This window comes from Phaseolus vulgaris, chromosome 11, assembly GCF_051622355.1.
Source record: "Phaseolus vulgaris cultivar YP4 chromosome 11, ASM5162235v1, whole genome shotgun sequence".
In the NCBI taxonomy this organism is placed as follows: domain Eukaryota; kingdom Viridiplantae; phylum Streptophyta; class Magnoliopsida; order Fabales; family Fabaceae; genus Phaseolus; species Phaseolus vulgaris.
In genome coordinates this window covers 4,476,445-4,502,515 of record NC_143508.1, presented here as the reverse complement: position 1 = coordinate 4,502,515, position 26,071 = coordinate 4,476,445, and the positions used below count along the sequence as shown (strand labels likewise).

Genomic DNA, 26,071 nt, shown 5'->3' with positions numbered 1-26,071 from the left:
ATTGGAATAATCACATTATATATAATACCACCATTTTGAACACTAAGATACAAATATATATATATATATATATAATAAATAAATAAAAAAATAAATATCATATTTAAATTAAAAAAACAAAAAATATAAGTAAAATGTTGATATTATTAGTTGTTAAATAATTGATTTTTAAGATACAAATAATTGATTTTATTCAATTTAAATGACACAAATATACAACTTTTACATTGCATAAAGAAAAATTTGCAAATACAAATAAAAACTAAAAAAAGAAAAAAAAAACAAAACAAAAACTACACAATAAGTTAGAAAAAAAAAAATGAAAAGGAAAATAAAATCCGCACCCAATCACAACCTTACAGGTTTGTCATTCCCTTGATCATTTACTAAATCTGATCATTTACTAAACCTTGAAGAATTTAACTTGAATATTGTTAGTATTGTGCAGGTCCGTAATAAGGCAAGGAATTAAACTTTGTCCAATGCCCATTGCCCATTCAAATATATATATATATATATATATATATATATATATATATATATATATATATATATATATATAAATAATTTTATTTCTAATGTCCAATCCATATTTTTTTTATTATTATTATTACTAGCAGAAATATAACGTATATAATAGAAATTTAACATATATAAAAAATAATTTTGGATAAGGCAAATTTGAAAAACAAAAAGTAGAGTGCAGATAGTGATTATTATTTTATTTAATATGTGGAATTTGGTGTGAAGATGTGTGAGAGTATACTATTTCTTTCTTTCTTTCTTTCTTTCTGTTATTGCCTTAAAATAAGGAATTAAAGAAAGAGTATGTAGTAGATAAGGATACGGACACACGAACACAGAGTTACGTATAATATTTAAAATGTATGATACAAGGACATGGATCTATATATTATATAATTTTGAATTATATAAATTAAAAATAAATATTTATGTTCAAAAGTATGTTTCAGATTCTTTTGGGAGCAGAAAAATATTTTTCATCACTAGTTCAAAAGAATTTGTTTCTTATTTTTATAATCATAATAAAAATTTATACAATAAATTTGAGTTTTTAAAAAATTATTGTATTTATATCTTTTAAAATTGTGATAGAATCGTGTTAGAATTTTAAAAAATTCAACAAATATTTTTTGAATTGAACACTTCACGGATAGGTGTCCTACAAATGTCAACACCGATACGTGTGTCCGACACGGATACGTCATTTTAGAGAAGTGTCTGAATATAAAAATTGTACATTAATATTAATTTAAAAATTAAAAAAATCATTTTATTTTTTAAATAATTTATATAAAATGAAAAAATACTCTATTATATTAATAAAATGAGATATATTAAATAGAGGTAAAATAGAGAAAAAAAATGGTGTATAAAAAAAAAAATTATAATGAGAAATCTCCTATACATATAAATATATAAATATATAATTATTATATTATTATATTAATACAGATGTAATTAGTGGCTAAATATATAGATAAAAAAAGTCAGTTACACAAACATGTTTTTATTTCAAACCGTAATAAACCAATAATTAATCGCAAAAATGGCAATACAGTGATGGAGTAATTGAAAATTCTAAATATTGAATAAAATATTAAATTTGTTTAATTTGATTTTTGCAAACATTTATCGTCTTATGGCTTAACAATTAAAAGAAAAACAAAATTGAGGAGAAGAAATGGAAGACAGAAAGGTATTAGTATGGTTCCTTGGTGAACATGGGAAGCAGCGAGCAATGAAACGCAGTGATGCAAGGAATTCACCAACAACACCACCACCAACACCTCGCTGCACTCGTCTCCGCGGCCCTCCCCAAGGACAATTCCGACGACGACCCCTCCCCTCGCCTCGCTGCGATCCACTCCCTCCACCGCGCCATCCTCCACCCTCACAACTCCCTCCTCCTCTCTCACTCCGCCACTTTCCTCGCACAGGCCTTCTCCCAACTCCTCTCCGACAAGTAACTAACTCATTTCACCTCACTCCGTTTTTGACCTAATTTCAACATCACTCCACTCATACTAATCTTCCTTTTTCAACTAACTTCGATTCTCCTGCAGATGCTACGAGGTGCGGCAGGCTGCGGTCACAGCCTACGGTGCGCTCTGCGCCGTGGCCACTTCAATTCCCGTCGCCTCCAACGGAAGACAAAACCTCCTTATGCTCGTCGACCGCTTTATTGGCTGGGCGTTGCCGTCTCTCAGCACGGCCGTCGCTGTCGATGGCACTAAGGAACTCGCGCTCGAAGGCCTCCGCGAGTTCCTCAACGTTGGTGGAACCGACAGATACACTTTGCCTATCCTGAAAGCCTGTCAGGTGTTGCTTGAGGATGAGAGAACCTCTCTGGCCCTGTTACACAGGCTTATTGGTGTTATTACTTTGATATCGTTGAAGTTTTTGAGGTGCTTTCAGCCTCATTTCCCTGACATTGTTGACTTGCTTCTCGGTTGGGCGTTGATGCCGGATTTAGCTCAATCGGATAGGCGTGTTATTTTGGATAGCTTCTTGCAGTTTCAGAAGCATTGGGTTGGCAGTCTTCCCATGTCCTTGAGATTGCTCACTAAGTTCCTGGGGGACATGGAGGTTTTGCTTCATGATGGAACTCCGGGCACGCCGCAGCAGTTTCGGCGGCTTCTTGCTCTGCTTTCTTGTTTTTCCACTATTCTGCAGTCCACTGCCTCGGGATTACTGGAGATGAACCTGCTTGAACAGATATGCGAGCCGCTTAGCGCCCTGCTGCCAAGATTGCTGCGGTGTTTGTCTATGATTGGGCAGAAATTTGGGTGGTCTGAGTGGATTGAAGATTCGTGGAAGTGTTTGACTCTTTTGGCTGAGATTTTGCAGGAGCGGTTTTCAAGTTTTTATCCTCTTGCTGTTGATATTTTGTTTCAGAGTTTGGAGTTTGGAGTGACAGTGCAGCGGCCAGGGTTTAAGAAGATTAGCTCTTTCCAAGTTCATGGGGTTCTGAAGACTAATCTTCAGTTGTTGTCGTTGCAAAAGCTTGGCCTCCTTCCATTGTCCGTGAAGAAGTTATTGAAGTTTGATGCATCGATCTCACAGCTGCGGTTGCACCCAAATCATTTGGTGACAGGGAGTTCTGCAGCTACTTACGTTTTTTTGCTTCAGCATGAGAATACAGAAGTCGTTGATGAAGCAGTCACCTCGTTGATTGAGGAACTGGAGCTGTTGAAGAGTTTAATAGGAAACAACACTGATCATTCAGATGAATTTAATTGTGTTGTAGATACTAAAACATTTTCAAAAGCTGAATTATTGGCATTAATCAAGTTTGATTTGAAAGTACTATTAGCGTGTGTTCCCATGGGTGGGGACAATAGTTTGATTGGACAAAAGGATGTTGCTTTGTTGTGTCTTAGGAGGTCAGAAAAGTTGGTGTCATTTATAATAAAACAGTTGAATCCTTTTGAATTACCTATCCAGGTTTTCATGGAGCTGCAGATAACCGTTCTTAAGACATTGGAGCGGCTAAATTCAGTTGAGTTCTTAATTAAGTGTTCCGTGAGAGAACAGAATTGTGAGAACACTTTTGTTGAGTTTCCAACTGAAAAGGAGGACAGTGATGATCAATTCAGTAATGAGATTTTGGCTGTGATTACTGAGCATTTGGAGAAGTATAGCAAGCTCGTTGTAAAAGCCTTTCAAGTTTCTTCTCCTCTGGCAATTAAATTAGTTGTTCTAGATTGGGGACAAAAGTTCTGTGAGAGTGTAATGGCTATTAACAAGATCTCAAGGATGAGTGGTTTTTCCTACGAAGCGTGTGAGTATGCTGGTGTAATCATGAACTTAGTTTTTTCACTTTTAGGTGGTACATTTGATAGGGAACAGGAAGTGAGGTCACAAGTTGCATTAACTTTGGAGATGTTTATGCAAGCAAAACTTTTGCATCCTGTGTGTTTTTATCCCTTAGCTGAAGTCATACTGGAGAAACTTGGGGATCCAACTATAGAAATACGGGATGCATATGTAAGACTTCTTGCCTATATTTTGCCTACTACTATATATACATGTGGTCTCTATGATTATGGAAGATTTAGGCCTGTTGACCCTGTGTTAGGCGACAGTTCTAAGATACATTGGAAACAATTATTTGCCCTGAAGCAGTTGCCACTGCAACTGCACTCCCAACATCTTGTGTCGATTTTAAGTTACATTTCACAAAGATGGAAGGTACCTCTTTCTTCTTGGATCCAGCGGCTCATTCATAGTTGCCAGAGTTCAAGGGATGCTATTTTAAGTCTGCCTGAAGAAACAGGAATTTTTGGTGCTAATTCTCCGTGGTTGGATATACGAGTGGATGAAGACATACTTGAAAAAATCTGTTCTGTCAATAATTTAGCTGGTGCCTGGTGGGCTGTACAAGAAGCAGCTCGTTACTGTATTGCTACAAGACTGCGGACTAACCTCGGTGGCCCCACCCAAACATTTGCTGCTCTTGAACGAATGCTTTTGGACATTGCACACCTTTTGCAACTTGATAATGAGCAAAGTGATGGAAACTTAAGTATGATAGGGTCTTCTGGTGCTCACTTGCTACCAATGAGATTATTGTTGGATTTTGTTGAGGCTCTAAAGAAAAATGTATATAATGCATATGAGGGGTCTGTCATTTTACCACCTGCTACTCGTCAGAGTACTTTATTTTTTCGGGCAAACAAAAAAGTATGTGAGGATTGGTTTTCTCGTATTTGTGAGCCAATGATGAATGCCGGATTGGCTGTACATTGTAATGATGCTGTTATTCAGTACTGTACACTGCGTTTGCAGGAGCTCAAGAATCTTTCGGTGTCAGCTTTGAAGGAAAAATCTAGGACTCAGGTAACTGATAACCTCCACAATATCCGAGGAAGGTATAGAGGAGATGTCTTAAAAGTTTTAAGGCATGTTTCACTTGCTCTTTGCAAGAGTTCTGATCCAGATTCTTTGATTGGCCTACAAAAATGGGTTTCCATTACCTTCTCCTTACTTGGCGATGAAAACCAGTCCTTCGGTGAGGGTGGAAATGTTGGACCACTTTCTTGGATAACTGGGCTTATATATCAGGCAAGAGGTGAGTATGAAAATGCTGCAGCTCACTTTACACACTTGCTACAGACTGAAGAGTCACTTAGCTCCCTCGGTTCTGATGGTATACAGTTTGTCATAGCACGCATAATTGAGAGTTATACGTCTGTATCTGATTGGAGATCTCTTGAAACCTGGCTGTTAGAATTACAACTGCTTCGTGCTAAACATACTGGTCGAAGTTATTCTGGTGCTCTGACAATGGCTGGCAATGAAGTTAATGCAATTCATGCATTAGCACGTTTTGATGAGGGTGATTATCAGGCTGCATGGTCAAGCCTTGATTTGACACCTAAAAGCAATAGTGAGCTTACCCTTGATCCAAAAATAGCCTTGCAACGGAGTGAGCAGATGCTTCTGCAATCTTTACTCTTTCAGAAGGAGGAAAAAAGTGAGAAGGTACTGCATGATCTGCAGAAAGCTAGATCAATGTTGGAAGAACCACTTTCTGTTCTGTCACTTGATGGCTTAGCTGAAGCAACACCTCTCGCAATTCAATTGCACTGCATTTTCCTAGTAGAAGAGAATTGCAAGCTTAAAACAACTCATGAGAAGGCCAAACAACTACCATCAATACTAAGTTCTCTTGAATCATTGCCATCTTCCATTAGTAAAATCCGTCAAGATTGTAATCCATGGTTGAAAGTTCTTCGGGTTTATAAAACCATTTCCCCAAGTTCTCCAGTTACTTTAAAATTCTGCATGAATTTGCATAATTTAGCTCGCAAGCAAAATAATTTTTTGTTAGCAAATCGTCTAAACAACTACATGAAAGATTATGTATTTGCTTGCCCCGAGGAGAGACATCGAAATATTCTGGTTTTAAACTTGCATTATGAGAGCATTTTACTACAGTATGCTGAAAACAAGTTTGAAGACGCTTTCACAAACCTTTGGTCATTTTTGCGTCCTTTCGTGGTTTCTTCAAAACCATCTATAATATCTGATGTTGAAGAGAGGATTCTGAAGGCCAAAGCATGCTTGAAACTCTCAGATTGGCTGACACGAGATTATTCAGAATGGAGTCCAGAGGGTATTGTTCTCAAGATGCCAGAAGATTTTGATTTGGCCGAATCATGTCCACTAGGCAAAGATGGCAGCAAAGAAAACATAAGTTGTAAATCAAATTTGGGTTCTATTATTGAGGAAATTGTTGGTACAACAACAAAAATGTCTTCTCGTATTTGCCCCACCATGGGCAAGTCATGGATTTCTTATGCTTCTTGGTGCTTTAAGCAAGCAAGAGACTCACTCCATGTTCAGAGTGAAAATATCCTCCATTCATGCTCGTTTTCTTCCTTACTTGTTCCAGAAATTCTACCTGACAGATTTAAGTTGACTAAGGACGAGGTGCAAAGAATTAAGTCATTGGTTTTGTGTCTTTTTCAGGACAATATTGATATGAAAGGTTTTACAGATGAACAGGATGAGCGAAGCTCTTGGCTTGATTCTGCAGAGCTCTCAATTAGTGACAGTCCTCTGCAGAAATTGGTTTGGAATATAGTGAATATTATAGAAACTGCTGCAGGGGCATCAGGTGCAGAAAACTCGGGTGGTGAATGTCTTTCAGACATTGTATCTTCTCAGTTGAGAATTTGTTTGTCAAGCACAAAATTTGGGCTTGGAGAATCTGACATAAGTTCTGCATTGGATGATTTTGTTGATATTTGGTGGTCTTTGAGGAGGAGGAGAGTATCCCTGTTTGGACATGCTGCTCATGGTTACATACAATATCTTTCTTATTCATCTTCCCGTATTTCCCATAGTCAGGTGCCTGGTTCCGAATATGAGCCTTTGAAGCAAAAAACTGGCAGCTACACCCTGAAGGCTACATTGTATATATTGCATATACTTCTCAATTATGGTGTGGAATTGAAAGATACTCTTGAATCTGCTCTTCTGGTTGTTCCTTTGTTGCCATGGCAGGTTGCATGCTAGATCTCAGGTTTTTACTTTAACTTCTTTCTGTTTCACGAGGAGGATAGTTAACTGATATATTACTGGAATTGTCTTTGTAGGAGGTTACGCCTCAACTGTTTGCACGTATAAGTTCACATCCTGAACAGGTGATTCGAAAGCAGTTGGAGGGTTTACTAACACTGCTGGCGAAACAATCTCCATATTCTATAGTGTACCCAACACTAGTTGATGTTAATGCATATGAAGAGAAACCTTCAGAAGAGCTTCATCATGTGCTGGGTTATCTGGTAATATGAAAATTTCTGTGTGCATTTGTAGCTTATATATTCTTTTTACCTCAAGTATTCTCTCAACATCATGTGGATAATTAGGCATCAAAATTCTCACAACATCATGTGGATAATTAGGCATCAAAATTCTCACAACATCATGTGGATAATTAGGCATCAAAATTCTCACAACATGACAATTGTCACGTCTGTGTTTTAAGACAGTGAAGTGTGGTCACTGGTCAATTAATCTTTTTCAGGGATTTAGTAGTTCCAATTCTAATGTCTATGATATACTTTGGGTGGATAAATACATACTGATCTTGTTTTCGGCATAATAAACATCCTGATGACTACTCATTAGTTTGGCTGGGCATATTTATCAAGACATGATGTGATGTGCTCGTGGATTTGACTAACAGTTATATTGTTGTTATTGCTTTTATACTGACCTTTTGTTAACTTGCTTGTTTGGAGTAGCAAATAGGATGATTAAAATTTACCTGTTCCATGCAGAGAGAACTTTACCCCGGATTGGTTCAGGATGTTCAGCTGATGATAAATGAACTTGGAAATGTTACTGTTCTCTGGGAGGAGCTATGGCTGAGTACTCTGCAGGATCTTCACACAGGTTGCTTACTGATTTTTTCCAATATTTTGTTGATCATGAGATCCATTTCATTGAATTGCATTGGATAATTGATGACTCTTTTTTTGGTGTTTGAGGAAGGTACATGAGATTTCTTTTTATTGCATAATTAGGTAAGAGAAATATGGCTAACCATATTTTGTTGCAGATGTAATGAGACGGATAAATTTGCTGAAAGAAGAGGCAGCAAGAATTGCAGAAAATGTAACACTTAGTCAGAATGAGAAGAACAAGATAAATTCTGCTCGATATTCTGCAATGATGGCTCCAATAGTTGTGGCTTTGGAGCGTCGATTAGCTTCAACGTCTCGAAAACCTGAGACTCCTCATGAATCTTGGTTCCAGGAAGAGTATAAAGACCAACTAAAATCAGCCATAGTATCCTTTAAAATTCCTCCAGCATCTTCTGCGGCTATAGGTGATGTGTGGCGACCTTTTGATAGTATTGCTGCATCCTTGGCCTCTTATCAGAGGAAGTCTTCAGTTTCATTGGGAGAAGTTGCGCCACATTTGGCTTTGTTATCATCCTCAGATGTTCCAATGCCAGGTCTTGAGAAACAAATGCATGTACCTGACTCTGACAAAACAACTGATCTGCAAGGGGTTGTCACAATTGCTTCTTTTCATGAGCAAGTTACCATCTTATCAACAAAGACAAAGCCTAAGAAACTAGGTATACTTGGTTCAGATGGTCAGAAGTACACATATCTCCTGAAAGGACGAGAAGATTTGCGCCTTGATGCTAGAATCATGCAATTATTGCAGGCTATAAATGGTTTTCTGCATTCTTCATCTTCTGCATGTAGCAATTCTCTTAGCATTCGCTATTATTCTGTGACTCCAATCAGTGGTCAGGCTGGCCTAATCCAGTGGGTGGGCAATGTAGTAAGTATTTACAGTGTATTTAAATCTTGGCAAACCCGTGTCCAGCTAGCACAGTTCTTGGCATTGGGCTCTGCAAATACAAAATCCTCAGCTCCTCCACCTGTTCCCCGACCCAGTGATATGTTTTACGGGAAGATCATACCTGCACTTAAAGAGAAAGGCATCAAGAGGGTGATTTCCCGAAGGGACTGGCCTCAAGAAGTCAAATGTAAAGTTCTTCTTGATCTCATGAAGGAGGTGCCTAGGCATCTTCTTTACCAGGAGCTATGGTGTGCTAGTGAAGGATATAAAGCTTTCAGCTCAAAATTGAAGAGGTACATTAAAAGAACTTCTGAACCTTTCTGGTGCATTTTGTGGTTGTGCCATTTATAATTAAATTCAATGGTTAAAGGTATTTTCCTGAATATGGATTTGACTTTTGGGGATTTATTTTACTATCTATATCTACAGGAATAGATGTGACACTAACCATGAACTTGGTTCTCCATTTACACCTTGTTTGGTTGAGAGAATAGGAGAGCATAAATTAATGTTGTATGTTTAATGGGAGAGGAAAAGAGGAGAAATAATTTTAAAAAATGGTACGACCCACTATACTATTTCTTATGTATTCATAATACTCATCTCTCTATTTCTCTCCTCATCTCATCTCTATTTCTTTTCAATCAAACACCTCTAATTTCTACTTCATTTCTCCTTTATTTCCATTCAAACTATTTCTCTCCTCTCTCTACCAAACAAAGCATTAAAACAGTAAGTGTAGTTATATCAATGTTGTGAAGGGTTTAGTTCTTTCATTATATACTTACTTATCCTAGGCTTTTGCTCCTTCATTTTCTAATGGAGTTAAGAAGTTTGACATGACCTTGTTAAGGCAAAAATTTATGATAGATTTGATACTACAATTAGCTTTACTATTATTATAATGTCATCGTCATCATCTTCAATTGTAGGTATACAGGAAGTGTTGCGGCAATGAGTATGGTTGGTCATGTTTTGGGACTGGGAGACAGACATTTAGACAACATTCTTATAGATTTTTGTAATGGGGATATTGTACACATTGATTACAATGTGTGTTTTGACAAGGGACAAAGACTAAAAATTCCAGAGATTGTTCCTTTCCGTTTGACCCAAATGATTGAAGCAGCTTTAGGGCTGACTGGAATAGAGGGTAGCTTCAGATCAAACTGTGAGACAGTTATTGGTGTTCTAAGGAAGAACAAAGACATGCTTTTGATGTTATTGGAAGTATTTGTTTGGGATCCACTTGTGGAATGGACACGTGGTGATTTTCATGATGAAGCTGCAATTGGTGGTGAAGAAAGGAAAGGTATGGAGTTGGCTGTCAGCTTGAGTCTATTTGCATCTCGAGTACAGGAAATTCGGGTTCCCTTACAGGTATGTACAGAACATAATTCTACCCAAGCAAGTATTGGTGTCTGACATAACTAGATAAGCAGTGTTCAAACCTTTATGTGGTTTATATTTGGTTCAGATGCGTTAAAACAAATGTGTGCAGGCACATAAATAATTGTGTTTCAAGCATTTGTGTAGATTATGGATATTACACAAGACATTTTAGAATTTGCATGATGTATTTTAAATCAATTTTGCATTCTTGATTTTGTATTAAACTCCGGCGTGCAGTGGGTTCACCGGGAAGTCAGGGATTTTACCCTAACTCTAGATACCATATTAAAATAAAGGAAAAGAAAAATAAGATAAATCTCTTAAGTCCAGTGAGCACATAAGGTAATGTTTATATAGAGAAAAAATATGGGCTAAGCCCATGACATGGATAGAAATATCTAAGAATTTGTAACCTTCAATTAGAAAATCCAGCGTGTGAAAATTTGTCATACAGTATAGCTACATGTTTATATATTTACTTGAAATCTATTTAACTTGACTAATAACTGATATTTTTTCTTCCTTAAATCTGTGAATAGGAACACCATGATCAATTATTGACTAGTTTGCCAGCTGTTGAATCAGCACTTGAGGTAATGATGAAATCAATGCCATGAAATCTTTTGGCTACATTAAAATTGTGGCTTTGTTTAATTTTTTTTCTCAATCCACAATTTTTTAAATTTGAATTAACTTTGAGAAGTATGTACCAGAGGTTTGGTGACGTTCTAAATCAATATGAGCTTGCCTCTAGTCTGTACTGTCGAGCTGACCAGGAGAGGTCAAGCCTTATATTGCATGAGACATCTGCAAAATCAATTGTTGCTGAAGCAACCAGTAATTCAGAGAAAATTCGAGCTTCTTTTGAAATTCAGGCTCGGGAATTCGCCCAAGCAAAGGCCATGGTTGCCGAGAAAGCTCAGGAGGCAATGACTTGGGCTGAGCAGCATGGAAGGATTCTTGATGCTTTACGGTGCAACTTAATCCCAGAAATAAATGCTTCTTTTAATCTGAATAACATGGAAGCAGTCGTATCTCTTACATCTGCAGTCATTGTAGCAGGGGTTCCACTAACTGTTGTTCCTGAGCCAACACAAGCACAATGTCATGATATAGATAGGGAAGTTTCTCAATTCATAGCTGAGTTGGGTGATGGACTAACTTCTGCCACAGCTTCTTTGCAAGCATACTCCTTGGCTCTGCAAAGAATTCTACCATTAAATTACCTTTCAACCAGTGCAGTGCATAACTGGGCACAAGTTCTACAACTATCTATCAATGCTCTGTCATCAGATATCCTCTCTCTTGCCAGAAGACAGGCTTCTGAACTTATTGCAAAGTTTCATGTAGATAACAGTGATTCTATCAAATGCAGTCATGATGATCTCTGTTTCAGAGTGGAGAAGTATGCAGTTGAAATAGAAAAATTAGAAAAAGAGTGTGCTGAAATAGAGAGTTCTATTGGCTCTGAATCAGAATCAAAAACCAAGGATCGTCTTTTATATGCTTTTATGAAATTCATGCAGTCCATTGGTCTTTTAAGGAAGGAAGTTGGAATATCTTCTGTTCAATCTAAATATGACAGCGGAATGAACAATGTTAGACCTTTAGGTGAGCTAGAAGAGGAGAGAGAGAAGGCATTAACAATTCTGAATATTGCCATGAGTTCACTTTATAATGAGGTTAAACAAAAAATATTAAATATATATAATGATACATCCGGAAGAAGAAATCAATACCATATGTTGCAGAGTGATTCTGGAACTATTTTTGCTGAGTTTGAAGAACAGGTAGAAAAATGTAATCTTGTGACAGAATTTGTTCATGATCTATGTCAATATATTGGAAAGGACATCCCTTCTGTTGATATTAACAAAGTTCGTTCGAAGATTTCTTCTGAAAGTAATTGGGTTTCCATTTTCAAAAACATTTTGATTTCCTGCAAGGGATTGGTTAGTCAAATGACAGAAGTTGTTCTGCCAGATGTAATACGAGCTGCTGTTTCATTAAATTCAGAGGTTATGGATGCATTTGGATTGATCTCACAAGTCCGGGGGTCTATAGAAACTGCACTGGAGAAGCTTGTGGAGGTTGAAATGGAGAGAGCAGCACTGATTGAACTTGAACAGAATTATTTTGTTAAGGTTGGTCTTATTACTGAGCAGCAGCTGGCCCTTGAAGAAGCTGCAGTTAAGGGCAGAGATCATCTTTCATGGGAAGAGGCAGAGGAACTTGCATCCCAAGAGGAAGCTTGTAGAGCACAACTGGACCAACTTCATCAAACTTGGAATCAAAGGGATGTAAGGACTTCTTCTCTTATTAAGAGAGAAACAGACATTAAAAATGCCTTGGTTTCTGTGAATTGTCAATTTCAATCTCTTGTTCGGGTGGAAGAAGAAAGGGAGCTACACATTTTGAGAAGCAAAGCACTATTGGCTTCACTTGTTAAGCCTTTCCTGGAACTAGAATCCATTGATATTGTGCTGTCTTCGGCTGATGGTTCAGTTGGCATGCCCACAAGTAAATTTCATACTCTGACAGATTTGATAAACTCTGGGAATTCTATATCTGAGTATGTCTGGAAAGTTGGAGGTCTATTGGATAATCATTCCTTTTTTATTTGGAAAATAGGAGTCATAGATTCTTTTCTTGATGCATGCATTCATGATGTAGCTTCATCAGTTGAGCAAAATCTAGGCTTTGACCAATCACTCAATTTTATGAAGAAAAAGCTTGAAATCCAACTTCAGAAACACATTGGTCACTATTTGAAAGAAAGAGTTGCTCCTTGTTTGTTGACTTGTTTAGATAAAGAAAATGAGTACTTGAAGCAACTTACAGAGTCATCAAAGGAACTTGCTTTAGACCAGGGGAAGAAGGATGGGGCTGTGAAAAAAGTTTTACTTATGCTTGAAGAATATTGTAATGCACATGAAACTGCTAGAGCAGCAAAATCAGCTGCTTCTCTCATGAAAAAACAAGTGAATGAGTTGAAAGAAGCTCTTCGAAAAACTGCCCTTGAGGTAGTTCAGATGGAATGGATGCATGATGCTAGTTTGAACCCAACATATAACAGAAGAATCAGATTTGAGAAGTATCTAGATACTGATGACAGCTTGTATACAATCATTTTAAATCTCAGCCGATCTAAATTACTGGACAATGTACAATCTGCTGTGTCAAAAATCACGACATCAATGGATTGTCTTCAGTCTTGTGAAAGAAATTCTCTTATAGCTGAAGGACAGCTTGAGAGAGCAATGGCTTGGGCTTGTGGAAATTCCAGTAATTCCGGAAATACTTCAACTAAAAATTCAGGAATTCCTCCTGAGTTCCATGAACATATTAAGACTCGGAGGCAGATTTTATGGGAATCCAGAGAAAAGGCATCTGACATTGTGAAGCTGTGTGTGTCAGTGTTAGAGTTTGAAGCATCAAGAGATGGGTATTTGCATATACCTGACCAACCTTACCCCTTCAGGAGTAGTGTTGATGCCAAGACATGGCAGCAAGTCTACTTGAATGCACTAACAAGATTAGATGCTACTTTCCATTCTTATTCACGTGAGTTTGCTATTTTCCTCTGTTGTTGAATTTCCCCTGTAGTTGAACGTCTGCATTAAGGGAACATGTACTCTCCTTTTCTTCTGATAGGTACTGAACAAGAGTGGAAGCTTGCACAATGCACTGTTGAAGCTGCTTCCAATGGATTATATACTGCTACCAATGAACTCTGCATTGCCTCTCTAAAAGCAAAGTCTGCTTCAGGTAGAGCTTGTTATCTGGGTCATTGTTCATGTACATATTGAATTGCACACATGCATTTGCATGATTTCTTTCTCTGTTGATGTTTCAACATTGTGGTTAAATGTGTTGAATTTACGTTCTTTACCTTTTCCGTAGGTGATTTACAAAACACGGTTCTTTCAATGAGGGACTGTGCATATGAGGCTAGTGTTGCACTGTCTGCTTTTGTTCGGATTTCAAGGATCCATACTACTCTAACTTCAGAAAGTGGTTCTATGCTTGAAGAGGTAGTGTCCAAATTTCATCATTGTCATATGTTAATGCAAAGTATAATGTTAACATGGTTACAAATTACCAGTTCATCAATGTCATAAGTTTGGAACTGTCCCAATGCCTTGTGCACAACATGGTTATACAGAGATAAGTTTGGAACTGGTAATTTGTAAGTATGCAAAAGGATTTTAGATTAATGAAATTATGCTTTGCACCTGATTATTAAATTATAATCTTAACATGACCCAAGCTGTTAACAGATCAAATAACATAATGTAATTTGATCAAATTCTTTCAAAATCTTTTGGCTCCATGAATCATTTTTAGCAATCCTGAAATAGTTAGACCCAACTTGTTAACGAAGTAATGGTAAATTACTAACCCCTCCCTCTCCCAAAATAATCCCAATTCATAAAAGGATTACTATGCATTTGAATAAGGGTTATGTTCCTCTTCCTCATCACCAGATCTACTGTTGCTTAGTCTAAATATTTGATTACTGTCACAAAAAATTATTACAAATAATCTACATATATACAAATAATTTACTGTGTTCCATTAATTACCATTTTGTCCTCTTCCTAATTTTTTTTGCAACCAAATGTTGCTTCGCATTTGTAGGTTTTAGCAATAACTGAAGATATTCATGATGTTTACAATCTGGGGAAAGAGGCAGCTGCTATCCACCTTTCTCTTATGGAAGGCCTTTCAAAGGTTTATTTAACCCTTGTATCTCAGTTTGTAAAATATTGACCTTTAGGCTTTGCCTTAGCTGTCAATTCTATATTTCCTGATATTAAGCTTCCCTAACATCAGTTTTGTACTTTGGTTGATTCTTGTTTTTGGTAGGCAAATGCCATCCTTTTTCCACTTGAATCGGTGCTGACTAAGGATGTAGCTGCTATGGCTGATGCAATAGATAGGGAAAGTGAGACCAAGAAGGAAATATCACACATCCATGGACAAGCTATATATCAATCATATTGTTTAAGAATCAGGGAGGCTTGTCAGACCTTTAAGCCCTTGGTACCCTCTCTGATGTTAGCTGTGAAGGGACTTTATTCATTGTTGACTAGGCTAGCAAGAACTGCTAATGTCCATGCTGGCAACCTGCACAAAGTAATTTGACAGTTTCAAGCTATTATTGTTCTCTCTCTCTAAATATATATATGTGTGTGTGTGTGTGTGTAGTTTCTAGTTATCTATATATCTATCATATGGTGGAACATTGTCCTTTCACCATATTCACCCATTGATAACCTTGGTCTATATGTGTGTATATAAATAGCCACTGCCTCAGTCAAATCTTTTGACTGGCCAAGGATTTTTTATTTTTTTTTAGTTTGACAGATCCATATTCCCTGTTTTCAGGCGCTTGAAGGAATTGGAGAAAGTCAGGAAGTAAAATCAGTGGATACTACTTTGTCAAGATCAGATGTTGGGGGTGGTGATGCTGTTGAATTTGATGGTAAAGAAGGGGAGGGTCTCTCTAGGTCTGAAGATGATAAAATGGATGATTTCATTGGATTTTCTCGACTTAGTTTGGAGGACAAGGGATGGGTATCTCCACCAGATAGCATCTGCTGTACTAGCTCCGGATCTGACACCTCATCAGCCGAAGTTAGTCTTCCTGATAGCTTGAATGATTCAGCAGGAAATAAAGACCTGCTTTCGCAGGGGTCTGGAAGTAGAAACCCCATAGGTCATATGCAGACCGCCCTATTGTCTCAAACTGAAGTAGAAGAAATCTCACCTTTTGGGGTGTCACAATCTTCCCCTGAAGAAACTGATCTTAATGGTGCTGGTTCTGTGAAGTCAATCAATGAGGCCTCCGAGCATCCTGAAGCTATAGCTTTACTAGGTGATAAAACTGTTGCCATCCCTGCTAACTCCCAAAATCCAACAAATGAGAACTTAGACAAATTTGATTCAGCAGAAGAACCCCTTTCTGCAAAAGAAGTTAAAAATGCTGCAGAACATCGTGATCAGAACATAAATGCCAATACTCGTGTCGGAAGGGGTATGTACAAAATCTTTATGTACTAATTTTTTTGTATCGCTGCTTATTTAATATACTAATCCCATATTAGTAAAATAAATAACCAGTTTTTTATTCAGATTTTTAATCCCCTCCAGTTGTGTCCTACTATAAAGAAACACATAATATGGACCTTATAAAATTAATGTTACCCAATTCTAATAAAAAATATACTGTCCTAATGGATATAAATGAACTCTGCTTGCCTTCAGTATAATGACTACACGATTATTTTGTGCGGAAAATTAAGTTAGCAAGAAGTTGTAATAAGCCATTGAGTAGATAGTTCTTTTTCTTTCATTTGATCTTACTTTATGAGTTTTTTCTCCTTTTAAATGTAAAAAGTAAGGAGAAAGTGTGGTTTTATGATCTCTTTTTCCTTTCATTTCCTTGCTCGTTTTCGAAGAGACTGACTTAATGTCAGATCTTGTCTTTATCACAGTTTAAATTATCTATAAAGTTTAAATTTGACTGTGGACCAAGGTTTCGAGTATCATGTATCTCATTTTGCATTGACTATCTAGAACAAGTTATGGAGATTGCATTTTGGTATCTAATGATATTCACGAACTGTAGTTTTTTTAAAAAAGAAACAGAAGCAGCTTTCGTTGTATGAAGCAAAGAAGCAAAAACAGCAAATAATCTCTTAAGCCTACTAGTACCTCACTAATTTCTTATGTGTGAAAGTGTTACGAATGTAAAAGGAATTGACATGCCATTTTCTCATTTGTTTTTTTCACTTTATGCTAGGTAAAAATGCTTATGCCTTGTCTGTATTGAGGCGGGTTGAGATGAAAATTGATGGTCGAGATATCTCTGAAAGCAGGTAAGTAGGGGTATTTTCGCAATCACAAAATCTTCTACTGAATTTTTTATTAATGTTGGGCCTTCTTTGGATTTCAGAGAAATTGATATTGCAGAGCAAGTAGATTATCTACTAAAGCAAGCCACTAGTGTAGATAATCTATGCAACATGTACGAAGGTTGGACACCATGGATCTGAGGCTTCCAGAGGTTCCTCAGACTGGAGCATCTTAACTCCCATTCCCAATATTGTGCAAGAATTGGCCTCAAGCCTTGTTGAGTTGACCATGACGAGGAATAGGTTCTTGGGCCAGCTATTTTTTTTCTGGTGATGCAGGAAACCACCAGAACAAAGTTTTTGCAGGTCCCATTAATCTGGCCATTTGTTGAAGTATTTCATTGATCACAATCCAGGGCCAAACTGTTAACTTCTGCCGTCCCTTTGATTTCAGCTTTTGTCCAGGCAGAGTTACTATTTTTCACTTTGCATGTGGGCTTTCATCTACCATCCCACAGTGCAGTCCCAGGCTCATAGCTGGTCTCGTGGGAGATGAAAAAGGATTACCATGCCTTCACTCCTGGTTTAAGCAGTGTAGTATAACTTTTAGCTCCTACTACTTGCATTGCCATACTGATTGGGGAGCATGTTTTGGATCCTCAGCTCTTGAAGGCTGAAAAAAGGTCATATGATGACAACCGGGCAGTGGAAGATCTAATGTTTTGTTTCTGGCAGGAGCATCATACTATTGCGAAACTGACGTCCGGTATGAGTTACACGCATCCGTGTAATCATTCATTTATATGTTGATAGGTCAAGGAATCAATTGCGCAATGCTGGTCTATTAATCATGTAATTGCAGCGTGGCTAGCATCCTACGCACATTGGTTTGAAGCAACAAAGACCAGCTTATGCGGTTTTTACGTGGAGATTGGAGCTTACGACCAAATTGTAACTTTTTAATCCATTTGCCATCTTTCCTCTCTTTGATTCTTTTTCCATCTTTTTAATCCACTACATACATCTGTACCTAAAGATGCCTTCATATGCATCCCAATATTGCATTATTTCCTTTACTTTCTATGGATTTCTTCATGTTGTCAAGAATATGGGAATGAAGTTGGCACTTGAATAAACCTATGTTCTGAAAATAAGATAGATTAAAGTTTTAATGATATGATAGAATCGGTATTAACAAAATGACAGAAATAATAAATAATATATAAGATAATATTGGAAAAAAAATATAATATTATAATTTAACAAATATTAAAAGTTTAAAGTAACTTTTTTTTAAAAAAAAATAACATTGTTCTTGCATACCCTTTCCCTACACCTTTTTTACATTTTGGATTTTGGACTAAGTAATTTGGAATGTAAAACTTTGGTGTCATTAATATTTAAGCAATGAAAAGGGATATCTCTTGGTAAATTTTGAATTATTTAATTTAGAATGAAAGTTATAGACTGATTTTTTTGTTATAGACTAACTTTTTTAGGTATGAAAAAAATTAAAATTCTCCATCATTGTCACTCTATTTTGTATCACTCTTGTGGCTAGTAACTGTGATGAATGTAATGCTTTGACCTTCCAAAATTTCTCATATGCCAAGCCGTCCTCTCCAATAGCTTAGTTTTGAAAAACAAAATTGTAAGCTGAATTCACCGTGTAGGTCTGATTTTCCTCTTGTTTCCATTACCATTTCCAACACAACCTTGGTAGGTGAAAAAAGAGAGTAAGAAATGGATTAAAAATTAAAATATTTAGTTGAAAAAAAGGGTAAAAAATATACATATAGATAAACAGTTATAGAGCAAATTTAACCATTTTTTAAATGATTTCTATTTTTTTTTTCTTTTTAAATACTTCAGCTCATTTTAATTTATCTCTTTGACGAGTTAAGCTAGCGTAGTGAGAGCTTGGATTGAAACCCTTTTCAATGTATAAGCCTTCATTTGCCTCTGTACGGTTCTTGAAGCTGTAGAGGAAGGAATGACCGCAGACTTGAAAAAGAAAAGCAAAAGAGAAGAAAGTTTATGCCAATGAGGGTGTTGATAAGAGAGTAAGAAGAAGAAGGAATAAGGTACGGATACCAAGACATGACATAATTAGATTATGTTGCGCGTTTAATTATTATATTCTTAAAAAAAATAAGAATTTTATTTATATATTTTTAATTTACTTTTTACAGTTTTTTTCTTTTCTAATGTTCTTATATAGGAATGTGTACTTTCCTCAAATAGTTATTGTTGCTTATGATAGAAGTATTAATTGTTATTAAATGTATAATTTTTTTTTCCGTTTTTGTGCAAGTATTTATAGAAAAAATTACGATACCTATACATATGGACCATTATTTGACACATGGATATAGACAAGAATAGAAAACTCGATTATGTATCAAATTAGGAGAAAGATACAAGAAATTACAAATTAAGTCTGCCCCAAAACAACCTTACAAGATCCTTTTCATAGTTAACTACACTCTTCAACTACCAACAATAAAATAAAAAACTATAATGGTTTAACAGAAAAAGAAAACAGAGTAATTAACTATAAGGTTTTATCCTGTAATACTTATGATTAAGGAAATGTTTCATACATATGTGTTATCTTTTGTACTGGCCCAAACTTCAGACATCGGCTTGATGGTCTGGTCGCGATAGTGGGCCACGTAAGTGGACCCCCAAAGATTGTATGTTGTACTGGCCTAGACTTCGGACATCGGCATCAGACATCGGCACCTGCGGAGCAGGTCGGTTTAGTGGTTTGGTCACGATAGTTGGCCAGGTAAGCGGGCCCCCAAAGATTGTACGTGTTGAAACCTATATATAAGAAAAACTTAATTTGTAGGAAAGTTCATGCATGTGGTGTGTATAGTAGATTTGGGTCTAGCACATGTAATATTCCATGAAGGCCCAAGAGCGCTAGGGTTTTCAGAGAAAGTTGCATGCATGGCACGTGAAGAATTATGGCACCTACAAAACAGATGGACCCCACAACGTTGGTACATGAGTTGGTACCCTAGCGGTCATACTGTTAGATTTTGCACTCCCAAGAGGAAGATTTTGTGCGGTTATTGGGCTAAGATTGCGCAATAACGTACCAAGATGTCCTCCCAGTAAACCTAATTTCACTAGAGGTAAGACTCTGGTGAGAGGGAGGCGGGGACAATGAGTTAAAAACAACCTATAAAAGGGAGTTGAGATCCCTAGTAAAGGTACATCGTTTCTAAACTTGAAACTATTTTACTTACTCATTGTTTCTTAGCCCAGTACTGACTTGATCGTCGGAGTGCAATCAACAGGTAGGGCCTCTCTCTGTTTCAACGGAGCTGCTTTCCAACACCTAAGAGCAAGCACAGAAACTACCAGAAAGAGGAGGAGCCACCGCCTGTCTTTGAAGTCAATGACGGCTAGGTCAACTGGCGAGAACATTTGGCGCCCACCGTTGGGCCGATAAAACTAGGTCTCATCCACAGTCACGTTCAGAGCCATCCAACAACATGAGAAATACAAGATAAGGTGCATTTGCGCTGGAGGGAGGGGACAACGTCACCATGCAACAACTCATGGAGACCATTTGTGCCCTTCAGCAAGCAGTGGCAGCGTCAAAGGCCGATTAGGATAAGATTCTGGCTGAAGTTCAAGCTAAGCAGACAGTCAATCAAAACCAATTCCAGGTTGATTTGGCTGCGTCACGAGCAAACAATGAAGAACTGCGCACATCCCAGTTAGGGCTCGCCCCATGCCCTTTTCCCAAGCGATCATAAATGCAGTCATACCCACTAATTTTATGATTCCAAAAATCACCTTCACAGGTACTGAAGACCCGGAGGCCCACATCACGACCTTCCATACCCAAATGATGATCTCAGGAGGAATTGACGCTATGCACTATAAATTGTTTATGGGAACATTCTCGGGCACAACGTTGGAATGGTTCATCAGTCTCCTCGATGGACACATCACTTCGTTTGATCAGTTCTCAACACTGTTCAGAGAGCAATTTATCATCAACCAGGCTCCCCCTCCCATCTCTTTCGATCTCTTTGATGTGAAACAATGTCAGGAAGAGCCCTTGAAAGATTTCCTAAACCAGTTCGAGGCACTGGTGGTGAAGCTACACACCAAAGACGAAGCCATGGTGGTGCACGCCTTCAGGCAGAGAATATTATCAGGGCCTTTTAGTGATTCTCTGATAAGGTGTCGTCCAAAGACATTTAGCGAGATCTGTCATCCAGCTGTGACCCACATCAACGCAGAAGAAGTGACAGAAAAAACGTGGAAACGATGGCCCGGCAAGACCTTGGGGAACTGATCGTCTTCACAACCCATGAGAGTGCATGAGGCCACGATAGAGAAGAAACCCCTCGGCTAAACAGACGTCATATGAGCCAAAAAAGCCTTAGACTATGGCACAGACGAGGGAAGGTGCGCCCACCAGGCACAACTTCAGAATGGACCTTAAGGAGCTGATTGTTATCCCCAACATGACAGACAGGCTGAAGTCACCTCCAAAGACCAATAGAAGGTTGGGGCCCAGTAAAGACACTTGATGCGAATTCCACAAAGCCTTTGGCCACAACCTATGCAACTGCTTAGCGTTGGGACACCAATTAAATGAATTGGTAAGGAATGATTTTTTGAAGGAGTACCTACAAGAAAAGCAAGGGACCCCAACGTCAGTAGCCCCAGCGGGAGATTAGGGGCATGACATACCAGTCCATGGAGAGGTCAATATCATCTCTGGAAGTTTTTCGGGAGGAGGATGCACCGCCTCCTAGCGAAAGAAGTATGAGAGAAGTAACGACAGTAAAAGTAAGGGAGCCTGACTAGTACCCTTAGCCCAACCTCTTCTTCACGAAGACCAATCTACGAGATGTAATCCCACATGACAACGACTCAGTGGTGATCCCATTGGTGACGGCAGGGAAAAGGGTGCATCGAGTCCATGTCAACAAAGGGAGCTCAACAAATGTGATGTTCTGGTTGACTTTCAATAAGCTGCAATTATCGCTTGACCAATTGAGACCTTACGACGACTGCCTATACGGTTTCGCGAGGGACCAAGTGGAGGTAAGAAGACACGTGGAGCTGAGGACGACTTTCACATACGGTATTGCATCCCGCACTGCTAATATAAGGTATCTCGTTGTCAACGTCCCTTCAACTTACAACATCCTTTTACACAAACCTGTCCTAAACAGGATGTAGCAATGGCCTCGACGAGGCATATAAAGATGAAGTTGCCCTCCCTTGAGGGAACCGTGATTACCATCAAATCTGACCAGAAGACGGCAAAGAAGTGCTATGAGAATAGTCTAAAGACAAAGAGAGGGGTGTGCACCGTCACCAGCCAGCCTCAAAGGGGGGAAGGGGTCGCCCAAGCAAAGATGGACATAACTTGGGCAGAGGAGACATTATCGTTTTATTTTTTTTATAGTGAGAGCTATAAATGGAGGTGGCGTGGCTCTGTGTTTCTTTCCACAACGGGTAACTAAGAATCAAAGGGACCAAATGCAACAAGTCTTGAAAATAGCACCCCTGTTCCAATTTCCTAACTTGAAAGCTAAACAAAACAAACGGGGTTTTAGAAGAAAGTAACGTGCAAAACCTAAACTGGGAAAACAAATCAAAGCTTAGACTTTCAGTTTGAGGTGGTGAGTCACCGAGTCCTCACTCGTTAGCTTTTTTAATAAAATTTTCATATATGTCAAATTAGATGTTTTTTTTTTTTTTTAAGGTTTTAAAAGACCATTGTTTGACTCAAAAAGCAGAGAAGGGTGGGGACTGGAGAATAGAGAGTGATGGCAAAGTGGATCTGAAAGGTGAAAAATTTCAGTAAGTAGACCCCAAAATTTTTATCTTTGGATTAAGGGGTCATCAAATGCTTATGTTTTTCAGCCTTTCCAGACACTCAAGTTGCTTTTATACTCCACAACTCAACTCTGTCAACTGATACTTCCAATGCTTAAAGAGGAAAAACAGGTTTGTATGGACAAACGAGTGTGAAGAATCGTTCCTCAAGCTGAAAGGATATCTAGTCAGTCCCTTAGTGTTGTGTAAGCCGCTGCCAGGTACTCCGCTCCGCCTATACTTCGCCATTACAGAGCGAGCGATCAGCTCAGTCCTCGTCCAGGAGTAGGACCGCGTGCTAAAACCCATATACTTTTTCAGCAAAAGGGCCCGAGGTGCGCTATCAGGCAATTGGAAAAGCAGCTCTAGCTGTTGTGTTTGCAGCACGAAGACTCCGCCACTATTTCCAGAGTTTCACTGTGATTTTGATGACGGACATTCTCATTCGCAAGGTCTTACAAAAGCTTGATGTGGCGGGGCGGATGGTACGCTAGGCGATTGAGTTATCCGAGTTTGATGTACAATATGAGCCAAGAGGACCTATCAAAGGCCAGGTTTATGCTGACTTCGTGGTAGAACTCTCCTCAACGGTCACACATCAAGAAGAAGCAGATTTTCGGTGGGTCCTCTCTGTGGACGTATCCTCCAACCAACAGGGCAGTGGGGTTGGCGTCATTTTGGAGGGGCCAAATGGGTTACTGATCGAGTAGGCCTTACGGTTTGCATTCAAGGCTAGTCACAACCAAGGTGAATACGAAGCCTTAGTCGCAGGAATGTTGCTGGCAAAGGAAATGGGTGCTAGAAGTCTGTTGGTAAAAAATGACTCCCTATTGATAAAGGGGCAGGTTACGAGTTTGTACCAGACCAAGGACCCTCATATGGCCGCATACTTGTTATATGTCAAGATCTTGAAAGAGGCTTTTGTGGTGTTCGAGCTGGTACACGTTCCCAGAGAAAAGAATGCAGAAAACCTTGAAGACACCCCGAACCATCACAGACTGCACAGTAGAAGTCCAAGGTAACCATCTTAGAGGGTGAATAAAGAGGCCACCGGTTGTTGATTCAGGAGACGTTGAAGGCAGCTAGGATAATCACATACGATTCATTAAGGGGAGAGTCATTGCATGTCTGCCTAGTCAACGAGGGTGAAACCTGGATGCACCCTATAGACGCTACTTGGTTGACGGTTTGCTCTCGCTGGAGCCAGCAGAAGCTAGGGTCGTCAAGAAAAATGCAAATAGGTACACCCTGATCGATAGAAAGTTGTTTAGACATGGGTACGCTCACCCTATCCTATCCTGTGTGAGTGGTGAGCAGCGTGTATCATGGTGGAGCTTCATGAAGGTATATGTGGGAGTCACATCGACAGCTGAGCTCTCTCGTCTAAAGCCATCTGAGCGGGGTACTATTGGTCGACCATGAAGGAGGACTGCACGAAGTACGCACAATGATGCAAGCAGTGTCAACGGCACGCCGACTGGCATCATGCACCCCCGAAGGAATTACAATCGATCCATAGCCCATGACTTTCTCACACCTGGGGGATTGATATCCTGGGACCATTTTCCCTAGCAGTTCGCCAGATGAAGTACCTCATGGTCGTCATTGAGTACTTCACCAAGTGGATAGAGGTTGAGCCCGTCGTACAAATCACAACTCTCAAGGTTCAACACTTCATGTGGAAGAACATAGTCTGCCGTTTTGGAATTCCAAAACTTTTGGTGTCTGATAATGGCACCCAGTTCGCAAGTCAATAGTTAGGCAAACTATGCACGGACCTCGGTATCAAGCAGGTGTTCACACCAGTCGAGCACCCCAGACGAATGGGCAGGTTGAATCCGCTCACCGAGTTTTTCTCAGGAGCCTAAAGAGAAGGTTGGAAAAAGCCAAAGGAACTTGGGCGGACGAGGTCCCCAGAATTGTGTGGGCCTACCACACCACTCCTCAGTCCACTACCAAGGAGACGTCTTTCAGCTTGGTGTATGGTTCGGACGCCATGATTCCTGTTGAGATCCAGGAAAGTTCACCTCGTTTCCAAAACTTCATGGCCGAGGAGTCTATCGAGGAGATGGGTGAACTTAGACCTGCTATACGAAGTCAGGGAGGAAGCGCGCATTGGTACCCTGTCGGCCATACTGTTAGATTCTGCACTCCCAAGAGGAAGATTATGTGCAGTTATTGGGCTAAGATTGCGCAATAACGTACCAAGATGTCTGTTGGAGATCCCACATCGACTAGAGATGAGGACATTTCATTGTATATAAGTGGGTGCAAACCTCGACCTCATGAGCCAGTTTTATGGGGTTGAGTTAGGCTTAAAGTCCACTTCTTAATATGGTATCAGAGCCATTTCGATCCTATCCTAGTGAGTATGTGTTGGGTTTATCAGGCCACCACCCATAAAACCGACTCATGAGGTTGAGGTTTGCACCCACTTATATACAATGAAATGTCTTCATCTCTAGTTGATGTGAGATCTCCAACAATGTCCTCCCAGTAAACCCTAAAGCAACCTATAAAAGGGAGTTGAGATCCCTAGTAAAGATACACCGTTTCTAAGCTTGAAACTATTTTACTCACTCATTGTTTTTTTTTCCAGTACTGACTTGATCGTCGGAGTGCAATCAAGAGGTAGAGTCCCCCTCTCTTTCAACAGAGCCGCTTTCCAACACCCAAAAGTAAGCACATAAACCACCAGAAAGAGGAGGAGTCACCCCTTATCTTTGAAGTCAACTACGACTAGATAAACCGACGAAAACATCTTTAATTGTCTAAAAGAAAATTTATTTTTGAATGACCGACTTAGGTTCATTCTTCATAAATTTGATCATATGTATGGATGTTTCGTGGAAAGCGCATTTGCGGTAGTTCGTGGTATTGATGTCACTTACTAGCATCTATCATAATAAATAATTAAAGATAATAAAAATATTAAAAAAATATTAATGAATATAAAAAATCTCTTTTTTTAACTTAAATTTGTTTTCACTTACTAATCTTCGATCTCGAGTTGAAACAAAGGCTAAAGCGATACGCTGGTGGTGGTGCCTTTTATTTCTTACCTATCAAAAGTACAGAAATAAAAATATTAAAATTAACGAAGGGCA

General features: G+C 38.7%; 1 protein-coding gene across 2 annotated transcripts; it reads left to right on the top strand.

Annotated features, from left to right (window-relative positions):
• Nucleotides 1-1,694: 1,694 nt before the first annotated feature.
• On the top strand, nt 1,695-18,185 carry LOC137811470 (uncharacterized). 2 transcript variants are annotated; one of them, XR_011081089.2, is made up of 16 exons: nt 1,695-1,987; nt 2,088-7,035; nt 7,128-7,316; nt 7,815-7,929; nt 8,096-9,146; nt 9,786-10,233; nt 10,785-10,838; nt 10,959-13,809; nt 13,900-14,013; nt 14,149-14,279; nt 14,887-14,979; nt 15,115-15,384; nt 15,637-16,285; nt 17,054-17,129; nt 17,207-17,471; nt 17,560-18,185. XR_011081089.2 is itself a non-coding variant. In XM_068613247.2 (15 exons), the coding sequence occupies exons 1-15, from the start codon at nt 1,776-1,778 to the stop codon at nt 17,304-17,306; spliced, it is 11,301 nt and encodes a 3,766-aa protein (XP_068469348.1). In that variant the 5' UTR covers nt 1,695-1,775; the 3' UTR covers nt 17,307-18,185. The 2 variants fall into 2 exon arrangements, 1 of the variants encoding a protein (XP_068469348.1); XM_068613247.2 differs by having other exon boundaries at nt 17,207-18,185.
• Nucleotides 18,186-26,071: the final 7,886 nt, after the last annotated feature.

What these genes read in the sequence shown, in the direction of transcription:
- LOC137811470 (XM_068613247.2), top strand. Translation starts at nt 1,776, where the DNA reads ATGCAAGGAATTCACCAACAACACCACCACCAACACCTCGCTGCACTC. An exon ending in ATCATGTGCTGGGTTATCTG is followed by an intron (nt 7,317 to 7,814) that starts GTAATATGAAAA and finishes TGTTCCATGCAG; the next exon opens with AGAGAACTTTACCCCGGATT. An exon ending in TCTGCAGGATCTTCACACAG is followed by an intron (nt 7,930 to 8,095) that starts GTTGCTTACTGA and finishes ATTTTGTTGCAG; the next exon opens with ATGTAATGAGACGGATAAAT.